A 10,913-nucleotide genomic window follows, 5' to 3' on the forward strand; every position below is an offset into this window, starting at 1 on the left:
CTAGCTTTAATGTGGAGGCAGCTACGTTAAATCCCAACGCTTGAGTGATTTTTTTTAAAAAAAGTTTTAAATCACAGCAGCAAGCCAACTACTTATAAATACCCTGGCCCTGCTGCATCTCTGGTGGTGTCTCTTACATGCTTAGCCAAATGAGCCAGGATTTCACGTGGTTCCATGAACCAGCCCCACCCATCACGTGTACAGTTTTGGCTTCCTCAAAGGGGCGAGAAAAATGAAACTCTCTTTCCACTCCCCAGGGCCTGTTTTGGAAGCAACTTGCTAATCTCTGGAAAAGTTCTGCCCACATGCCCGGGAGGGGCTGGCAAGCACTTCGCAGGCTGCTCACGTGGCAGCCGAGTTTAAAATAACTCTGGCAGAGTCGCTTGTAGGTCAGTGCTTTTGGTGTGTGGCGTTTCCTGCCGGGGCTCAGCAAGGCTTGAGACTCAGCAATGGGGCTGAGAAAACATGCTGGTTTCCTGTTCACCAATTCTCAATGCGGCTGCTAGCGGGACAGCTGTGTTTCACCCTAGAGGTGGCTGCATTGCAACACAGGGTGAAGCACCAGGTTTAAGTAAACGGTCTCACCTATAACGGGAAAGATTGGAACCCTGGCACATTTATAGCGCTCTCCTGAGCATCTTGGATCGCTTTTGCAAACCAACCGCCCCCTTCCACCTGCCGCTTTGAGATGGGGAAACTGAGGCACACAGTGGCAAACCCCGTTAAAACAAACAGTTCAGTGGCTGCCACGCCTTAACCCCGTTCTCAAAGAGGCCTTTGAGATCTGGCCCTGCTGCAGCTGCTAAGCAGTTAGTGCAGCGCTGGCCCATGGGTGCCTTTCTGTGATTGGTGCAGGACAATGCCATTTAGATGCATGGCCTTGCTATGCCTCTGCCAGTGGTTTGGCCTGGTCTCCTTCCTCCCAGCGCTCTGTGCAGTGGAGAATTTGGGAGGGCGTCGTTCCCTGGGTGTGTTCGCTGCGGGCTCTGTCCTGTGCTGGGCACTGGGGGGATTTTCCACTGGGCCGAAGAGACGGCAGGGCAGAGGGACTCTCACACCCAGCGGGCACGTGGCTGTTGTGCTAATGGGCACCGCTCACTGGCGTTGGTTGTAATAGGGCCGATGAGAGTGTCGTGAGGGGGTTCTAGACAACACAGCTTAGCACTCCAGCACAGATCTGCAAGTCCTTCGCCAGGGTGGGGAATGTGATTAGCCGCCATTATAGAGGAGCGAGGGGATGTGAGTTAGCCACGGGCACCCGGCAGAGCCAGGAACAGAACCCAGGGCTCCTGCCGCACTGTTCAATGCGCACCGCATCGGACCATGCTGCAGGGATCGTGCAAACCTGCCCCACTGCGATTTCTCCTCCCTCGCCTACCCAGCCCGGATTCTGGGCCTCCTGGCAGCAGGTCGCGGTGTGATGTGGAATCCGGATGCAGCAGCCGTGAGCCAAAACTGGATTTCAGCAAGTTTGTCTTGAACATGCAAACACTTCCGTCATCCCCAGAGCTGACAGGGCTCTTAGGGCCAGCTGAGCTGGGTTTCTAATTGTCCAGAGCATGCTCCCTGGCCTGGCCCAGCAGCCCCGGGTCACTGCGTGCCGTGCTCGCCAGTGCTTCCTAACCGCCCTTTTGTCTCCTCCCTCCACCCTTGGCTTCCTGCCATCCCACGTTGCCCTTCTGCTAAAGGAAGACTGGCTGTGATTACATACAGGCCTGGAACTCAGGAGATCTGCCCTCAGTTCCCTGCTCGGTGACAGCCTCCCTGTGTGTGATCCCAGGCAAGTCACTTACTCTCTCCGTGCCTCAGTTTCCCATCCATAAAATGGGGGTAAAATTATTTTTGACCTCACAGATTCTGCTCTTAACATAATCAACTCACCTGTGTTCTCAGACTGAAAGGAATGAGCCCCACTTTTTGCACATGGTCCCCCTGCATGGCCAGCCTGGCTCTGGGGGAGGGAGCCAGGGTCTGTCCCTGTTTGCCCGACAGATCCAGCCTGGCTCTGGGAGAAGGCTGGGGTCTGTCCCCGTTAGCCCTGCTGGGCCAGGTTGGCTCCCTCTTTGATGTTTGTGAAGTGCTGCGAGGTGTAATAGTTGTGTACACACACTCTCCCTTGCCTCACACATTCCACATGGGGGTGTGTGTCCCAGGGAACGGTCCTTGAGCTAAAAGAAAAGGAGTACTTGTGGCACCTTAGAGACTAACCAATTTATTTGAGCATGAGCTTTCGTGAGCTACAGCTCACTTCATCAGATGTGAAAAGCATGAGCTGATGCTTTAACTACCAGGCAGCACTTTAAGATGAGACTCAGGAATTGGGTTCTCTGGCCTAGCCCATCTGTGGTACTGAGCGGCCAGGCCTGTCCCAGTGGGTGTTTTGCCATTGATTTCAGTGGAAGTGAGATGGCGGACGGGCGATTGACTTTATGCAAAGCAGGGATAGGACTGTATCTTGCTTTATCCACTCACCCACCTCAGGATTTTCTGATGAGCCTAGAGCTCGCTGGGTCTGATCCTGCACCTCTTCCTCCTATGAGTAAAGCACTGGCTTTGTGGGTCTGAGAGGGCGAGCCAGGTCTCCGGGGGTTGCCCAGGGAGAGGATAAGGGACCTGGCCCTGCTAAGGTAACATCCCTTTAGTTCAGAGGTGACCTCATTGACTCACACCCGTACGGGCTTGCAGGCTTGGGCCCTGACTGCGTTCAACAGACCGTAACTACATTTGCTGTTTCTCAGGTGCAGCCCTTCACCCAGCTCATCCATCCAGCTACTTAGAGACCCCCAGCCCCTGAGTCCTCCCGCTACCCCTGGGAGGGGAGAGGTATTAACACGGACTTTGGAAGGGTCATTGTGAAAGTGACTGTGCTCACCTAGCAATATAGGGAGTGCCAGACTGAATCAGACCCGCGGTCCAGCCAATCTCTTATCCTGTCTCTGACCGTACCAGATTCTGCAGAGGAAGGAGCAAGAATGCTGCCATAGGCAGGTAGGGGATAATCTGCTCCCCAACCCCCTATGAAGGTCGCAGCCTAGGGCATTGCTTTTGGGGATGTCACAGAGGCAGCTGTTTACATTCAAAAAGCAGCCCTTCCCCTACGGGCACGGACAGAGCAGGGCCTCCAGCTTGGGCACCGCGGCCTCCCACAGGCACGGCATGGCCCCTCTCCGTGCGAACGCTGCCAAGGCAGGAGGCCGCGTGCTCTGTCTCTCCTGTGTCACCGCAGAAGTCGTGGCACCGACTGGCTGCCAACTAGTTCTGAGCGTGAGTCACCAGGTTGCTGAATTCCACTGTCCCACTGGGCCCAGAGAAGGGAATGTCGATTTCACATGGCCGGGCCCCGTGACGGCTCTGCCCCCTTTGCTCACAGCCACTCCCCCACTGGATTTCCTCTATGTGCTGTTTAAAATTACGAATCACATTCCACGACAAGCCCATCCCCCACCCACCTTGAATTCTCCCTGCACGTGTTTGCACTGTCCGGCTACACGTCCCATGCCAGAGCAGCTGCAAAAGCAAAGAATGACAAAACGGCACAGGCTTCTCTCAGGGCGTGGGCTTCTTTTTAAAAACCCAAGCTCTACGGCTAGAATTTATGGAGGGCGATGGGAGCTGGCGGGAAAGATTTAATTTTGCAAGAAGAAGAAGAAGAAGAATTTGGGCTAGATTCACCGGGCTGCTCCAGCTGTTTATCTGAAATGGCCCAAAGCAGCCGGGACGAACGTAGCTCAAATGCTACTATTCTTTGTAATGTTCACCTCAAAGACAACAGCGAAATGGAGAGTAACAGTGGGGCTCTGTGCTCCTCTTTTTATCCCTCTTGATGGCATCTAAAAAGACCAGATTTTTCAAAAATGTTCATGTTGCTTTTTATTGATCTTGCCTTTTCCAAAGGCCTTATAAAGGATGAATACCTGTTTCAGTGAATGGTGGATCAATTGTTAAAGTATCCATTACTATAGCTTATTAAAACACCTTCCAATGATGTGCTTTAGTAATTGAGTCCCATAGCAGCCGCTCCATTATCTTGTCCAGTATCAATGTCAGACCAAGCAGCCTATAATTACCCAAGACATCCTGTTTAGTCTCTAAATACTGGCACAACATAAGCTTCCTTCAAATCTGCTGGATCTTCCCCAGTTAAGTTTCAAGGAGTAAGAACTATAGTCTTAAGCTCAATTATTTAATAGTTCTGTCACAACCGTCAGCTAGTTGTATCCCACACTTTACCGTTTGTAAAATCTCACAAACACTCATTACAGAAGCAGTCGCAGTGCTTGTGTATTAAGGTACCTTAATCACATCAATCCTTACTGAAATGCAGCCTCCTCTGGGGTGAAATGCAACCTCTGTTTAACAGCCCACAGCAACACTACACAGTTTAGAATAATAAATAAATATATTCTCTCTGGTGCACACACAAACACAAATCACTCTTGGGGAAGGAGGTGGCCATGGAGGGGCCAGACTGCTGGGGTTCTACCCTCCCATGTCACCCCAAAGATCTCACTTCTGCAGGCTTTATGCTGCGTGTCTGATTAAACCTCCCCCAGATGCCTGAGTGTGACAGATGATTTATCCACCATGGTATTGACTGCAAATGCTTGCCTTTGGGCATTCAGGACAGGAATCATTAAGGCTGACGAGGCAGGCTTCACATTTACCATTCAGGGGTTTGCTTTACACCGTGGAGTTGCTGTTATCACTATTAATATTGTACTAAGTGCTGTGCAAGCCACAAAAATGAGGAGATCTGTGCCTGGGAGCACTTACAGGCTAACCTTGAGAAGGCAGGATACTCGGGGGGATCCCAGAGGAAGGAAGAACTAAGGCTTTACGTAGACTAGGAAATTTATAGTGGTGTAATTTCATTGTTGCAGTTACTTGCCGCAGTGCAATGCTAATGCACTGATGCAGCTTTCCTGGTGGCAAAGACCCCAGTACAGCCAGGCCCTTATAGCTTGTCTACACAGAGTTACCCTGGAATAGCTATTCTGCTTTAAATTCACACCCTGCCTTCACCCGAATTAGCTTTCAGGAGCAGACAAGCCCCCTGGCCGAGAGGGGCCACTTCATTACCTTCGGAAAACACGGCTGTGCTGACTTAACCCCCCCGAGTGGAGACGTGACTAGGTCAACAGAAGAATGTTTGCCGGGGGCAGCCAATCCCCGCAGAGCTCTGCCCGCCCCTTTGCCGGGGGCAGCCAATCCCCGCAGGGCTCTGCCCGCCCCTTTGCCGGGGGCAGCCAATCCCCGCAGGGCTCTGCCCGCCCCTTTGCCGGGGGCAGCCAATCCCCGCAGGGCTCTGCCCGCCCCTTTGCCGGGGGCAGCCAATCCCCGCAGAGCTCTGCCCGCCCCTTTGCCGGCGAGAACCAATCCCCGCAGGGCTCTGCCCCGCCCCACCCAGCGAGAGCCAATCCCAGGAGGGTTCTGCCGTTGGGTTCGGCCGCTCGAGGTCCTGCCCCTGCGGAAACGCGCCCTGCGAGGAGCGGCGGTGAGTGCGGGCAGGGGGCTCCCGGCAGCGGCCGGCCGCGCGCGGCCACCGGACTACATTTCCCAGCATGCACCCGGGCGGGCGCGGGCTTAGAGCTACGTCCTCGCGTGCCCGTGCGGCCCGAGCGCCTCTGGGTCCTCTCCGTGCACCGCTGAGCCCCCCCGTCCCGGTGCCTCCCCCTCCCCCGCCGGCACCGCCCTGCAGCTCCCCGCCCCGGACCCTCAGGGCACCCCCTGCCTCTCCCCCCTGGACCCCAGTGTGCCCCACACGCCCTGGGCCGCTGTCCTCTCCCTGCAGCCCCCCCATGCAACCCCCCCTTCTTAGTGCCACCCCCCCTTCTCAGTGCCACCCCCTGCATCCCCCCCCGAGACCCCAGTGTGCCCCACACGCCCTGGGCCGCTGTCCTCTCCCTGCAGCCCCCCCATGCAACCCCCCCTTCTTAGTGCCACCCCCTGCCTCTCCCCCCGAGACCCCAGTGTGCCCCACACGCCCTGGGCCGCTGTCCTCTCCCTGCAGCCCCCCCATGCAACCCCCCCTTCTCAGTGCCACCCCCTGCATCCCCCCACCCCGAGACCCCAGTGTGCCCCACACGCCCTGGGCCGCTGTTCTCTCCCTGCAGCCCCCCCATGCAACCCCCCCTTCTTAGTGCCACTCCCTGCCTCTCCCCCCGAGACCCCAGTGTGCCCCACACGCCCTGGGCCGCTGTCCTCTCCCTGCAGCCCCCCCATGCAACCCCCCCTTCTTAGTGCCACCCCCTACACCCCCCCCGAGACCCCAGTGTGCCCCACACACCCTGGGCCTCTCTCCTCTCCCTGCAGCCCCCCCATGCAACCCCCCCTTCTCAGTGCCACCCTGTGCATCCCCCCCCGAGACCCCAGTGTGCCCCACAGGCCTTGGGCCTCTGTCCTCTCCCTGCAGCCCCCCCTTCTTAGTGCCACCCCCCACCCACCCCCGATACCCCAGTGTGCCCCACACCCCCTGGACCTCTGTCCTCTCCCTGCAGCCCCCCCCTGCAACCCCCCCTTCTTAGTGCCACCCCCTGCATCCCCCACCTGATACCCCAGTGTGCCTCACACCCCCTGGGCCTCTGTCCTCTCCCTGCAGCCCCACCATGCAACCCCCCCTTCTCAGTGCCACCCCGTGCATGCCCCCCCCCCGAGATCCCAGTGTGCCCCACACACCCTGGGCCTCTGTCCTCTCCCTGCATCCCCCCATGCAACCCCCCTATCTTAGTGCCACCCCCTGTATCCCCCCCGAGACCCCAGTGTGCCCCACATGCCCTTGGCCTCTGTCCTCTCCCTGCAGCCCCCCCATGCAACCCCCCCTTCTTAGTGCCACCCCCTGCATCCCCCCCTGAGACCCCAGTGTACCCCACATGCCCTGGGCCTCTGTCCTCTCCCTGCAGCCCCCCCATCCACCCCCCATATCTTAGTGCCACCCCTTACATCCCCCCCCCGAGACCCCAGTGTGCCCCACACACCCTGGGCCTCTGTCCTCTGCCCCCCCATGCAACCCCCCCAATCTTAGCGCCACCCCCTGCGACCCACCCAGCTCTGACCCCGCCAGCTCTGAGCAGGGGTGTGGTGCCGCAGCTGCCTGGAGTGTCCCTCGGGCATCTGAGGTGCAGGACCGAGCTCTGCGCCCGCCCGTCAGAAAGCCGCGCTCTGGCAGCTCTGCCTGGCCATGGTCTGAGCCGCCCCATGCGCCTGCCCAGCTCGGCAGGTGAAGCCCAGTGCCTGGGGGCACCGGGCAAGGAAGAGGGCAGGGCATTGGGGGAGAAGCAGAGCGAGCACCGTCTGTCATTGCCCACCCGAAAGTCAGGGCCCACCCAGATTTCCCCTCCTAGCTATGCCGCTGCCCCCCCTGGGCCTCAGTGCATTCCCTGCACTCCTCCTTCAGCTGCTCCATCATTCCTGCCCACAGCTCCTCCCTCAGCCCCTGAGCCACCCCCTGTGACTTCCCTTACATCATCTGTGCATTGCCCCAAGGGCCTGCTTCCTTGACACACCTGGGACCTCGCCAGTCCCACCATACTGACCCAGCATAGTCAGAGTGCCATGCGTCCCTGCTATGCCCTGGCAACGCTGTGCCATGTCTTGCTCTCAGAACATCCTGCAGTGCAGTCAGGTTGCCGCCATGTGCTTCTATGGCGACTCCATGCCATCCCCGGATCATGTGAGCCTGTCACGCCTGGCTGCAGGGGGCTCCACATCTTCTTTCCCAGCCTCAACTGCCCCTCCTGGGGATGGGGAAAGGAGCCCCACCCCCAAATGCCCTGCTCTGAGGGGCACGGGGAGTGAGAGGCGAGGCTGGGGTTGATGGTGCCTCTCATTTCCCTCCTATTCCTGTTATTCCAAACCTTTGGGAAGAGGGGAATGCCCCTCCCAGCTGGCTGTAGAGGGGCCCTAGTACCCCTGAACCTCATGCTCCGATACCCTGTGATGATCACTCACCGCTTGTGTGTCCTTCCTTAGGATGCAGCATTATGGTTCACGCATTCCTCATCCATACACTGCACCCTCGGCCCGGGGAAGAGGCTGGGCTCTGCCGGGTGCTGTATTCCAGGGTCTTTGGCTCTGAGAGGCTGGACCAGTCACCAGAGGAGTCCGGGCCGCATGATCTCGAGAAGGAGAGACTGGGCAGGAAGGAGCAGATTTTGGCTGTGGCAAGGTAAAAGATTCACCCCCATCTGAATGTGACAGCGCTGGGGGGCCAGACTAGATGACCTCCTGAGGTCCCTTCCAACCCTGATATTCTATGATTCTATGTAAGGAGGGGAGTTAGTGTTCTAGAATCTAGCATACGTCTACACTGCAAAGAAAAAGACCTGTGGCAGCAAGACTCAGAGCCCAGGAGCTCATGCTGCTGGGCTAAAGGTAGCAGTGGAGACCTTCGGGCGAGCAAAGGGGAAAGTTAGGAACCATAAGGAAAGGGATAGAGAATAAGGCAGAAAATATCATCTTGCCCCTAGATAAATCCATAGTACGCCCCACCTTGAACACTGTGTGCAGAGCTGGTCGTCCCAATAGATATATTAGAACTGGAAAAGGTTCAGAAAAGGGCAACAAAAATGTTGAGGGGTATGGAACGGCTTCCATAGGAGGAGAGATTAATAAGACTGGGACTTTTCAGCTTGGAAAAGAGACGACTAAGTGGGGAGATGACTTAGGTCTATACAGTCATGGCTGGTGTGGAGAAAGTGAGTAAGGACGTGTTATTTACTCCTCATAACACAAGAATCGGGGTCAGCCAATGAAATTACTAGGCAGTAGATTTAAAACACACAAAAGGAAGTATTTCTTCACACTGTGCACAGTCAACCTGAGGAACTCATGCCAAGGGATGATGTGAAGGCCAAAAGTATAACTGGGTTCAAAAGTTCATGGAGGATGGGTCCACCAATGGCTATTAGCCAAGATTTTCAGGGATGCAACCCCATGCTCTGCGTGTCCCTACCCTCTGTTTGCCAGAAGCTGGGACTGGGTGACCGGCGATGGATTGCTCACTAATTGTCCTGTTCTGTTCATTCCCTCTGGGGCACCTGGCATTGGCCGCTGTCGGAAGACAGGAGACTGGGCTAGATGGACCTTTGGTCTGACCCAATCTGGCCGTTCTTACGTCTTAGAGCCCTGGCTCCAGCCCGATCCTGAATGTCTGAGCTACTCTTTTTAGCCTCATAACGTGAGCCCCGTGAGTCTGAGTCAGTTGACTCAGCTTCTGAGACTTGCTACCATGGGTCTTTTTTGGTAGGGTAGATGTACCCTTAGACTCTAGAACAGGGTCCCTTATTCCCTGCTGGGGAGAGGAGGGAATGTGAACGTCCCAGGGAGCTCTTTATAAAGTAAAATACCCCAGCTGTTCTCTGTGCTTCATCCCAGAGAGAAAGGCTTGGTACGTCCCTTCCAGCCCACCCACGGCCCAGAGCAGGCTTGTTCTGTGGGGCTTTGTTTTGTCTGGTTTTAAACTTCCCAAGCGATGGGGCTCCCACATGTTCCCCTTGGGGGATGAATCTGCAGCCTGTGTCATCTTGCTGTCAGGCAGGCCTTCCAGAGATGTTCAGGTCCCGTTTTCTTTTCTTAATCCCATCCTCTTATAAAATGACTTGTGATTCTGCCTCTCTCTCTGTTTCTGGCCTTTCCCAGGCAGGTGGATTCAACATGTAAACTGCTGCACCAGGCGTCAGGGCGCCCTGCCTCTGACTTCCCCATCCAGCTGCCCGACGAGCCAATTTCCCTCCAGGATGCCCCATCCGGGGTGTTCCGCCTCCCTCCCGGGGATCCCTTCTGTGAGAACAAGATGGTGCTCTGGCTAGGGGTCCTGTCTCTGGGCTTTGCTCTGGTGTGTGATCCCCAGGAGAACCTGATGCTGGCTGAGAACACCCTGCGGCTGGTGGTGAAGTATCTCCTGGAGCATCTGAAGCTGCTAAGCCAGGGCAGCAACGTGGTCCTCAAGGCAGACAAGACCGAGATCATCCTGAGCAAATTCCTGCCCCATGGGCAGTTGCTCTTCCTGAATGATCAGTTTGTCCAGGGACTGGAAAAGGAGCTGGTTGCCTGTCTGTCCAAGTAGAAGGCTCTTAGTGGAACAAGCCATCCAGACAGCATGAACACTGGGAGGGGCGGAGGGTGCACTGTCGTTTAAAGGAGACACATCAAGGTTGGTAACTGTGGCCCTAGTAGGTTTTATTATCATCGTCCTGGCCATACAGCATGTCCTGCTGGCTGCATCCCCCCAAGGGACCCACTGAAATCTCCTGTCCCACAGTGGAGGCAGTTGCAGCCGTTAGAGGGAGGGGGAGATGTGCGTGCGGTTGGGTGATCTGTACTTGTCCCCTGCTTGAAACGATTGCTCAGTTCCTATTTTCAATAAACTAGGCTCGGCTGGGAGAAACCCGCCTGCGTCACGCACTGCGCAAGGGAGTCCTGTTTCCTTGTCAGTGTGAGCTGAGGAATGGGGCGAGGAGCTGGCCTCTTGGATCTTTGGCAGATGGGTGGAGCCCCACCCTTGGGAACAATAGCCACCCTCCTCCACAGGGGAAAGGGCCACACAAACAAAGGGCCACACAAACAAATGGGGGATGTCTTGGGGCAAATGTAAAGCAGGGCTAGGAGTGAGGTCAGCCAAGGTGGGATGCCTGACAAAGCACCCCAAACAACGCTCACTGCTCTGGGAGGATGGGGAGGGAGCAGCTGATGCTCCCCAGAGGAGCTCTGGGCAGACTGTGACTCAGAAAAGGCCTCATAATCCCTGAGCACCTCCTTGTCCATCTTCCCCCTCCTAGACAGATGGGCGGCCATCTTGGCCAGCACTAAGAGGGGGCTGAGGAGGCCTCTGGCCCTAGTGGAGCTGCAGATGGGGGGCAGGGGTAGAAGACAACAGAGTCTGCACAGCAGAACCAAGCTCAGAAAGTGGCTTTGAT

At 56.5% G+C, this 10,913-nt stretch overlaps 1 protein-coding gene across 2 annotated transcripts; it reads left to right on the forward strand.

Moving 5' to 3' along the window:
* The first annotated feature begins 5,392 nt into the window (after positions 1 to 5,392).
* Positions 5,393 to 10,409, forward strand: AP5S1 (adaptor related protein complex 5 subunit sigma 1). Of its 2 annotated transcripts, none has more exons than XM_048846475.1 (3): positions 5,393 to 5,494; positions 7,969 to 8,164; positions 9,637 to 10,409. In XM_048846475.1, exons 2-3 carry the CDS (start codon positions 7,980 to 7,982, stop codon positions 10,061 to 10,063), a joined length of 612 nt encoding a protein of 203 aa, XP_048702432.1. In that variant the 5' UTR covers positions 5,393 to 5,494; positions 7,969 to 7,979; the 3' UTR covers positions 10,064 to 10,409. The 2 variants fall into 2 exon arrangements, with proteins under 2 accessions (XP_048702432.1, XP_048702431.1); XM_048846474.2 differs by lacking the exon at positions 5,393 to 5,494 and adding an exon at positions 7,110 to 7,216.
* Positions 10,410 to 10,913: the final 504 nt, after the last annotated feature.

Source organism: Caretta caretta, chromosome 4, assembly GCF_965140235.1.
Source record: "Caretta caretta isolate rCarCar2 chromosome 4, rCarCar1.hap1, whole genome shotgun sequence".
Lineage (NCBI taxonomy): Eukaryota > Metazoa > Chordata > Testudines > Cheloniidae > Caretta > Caretta caretta.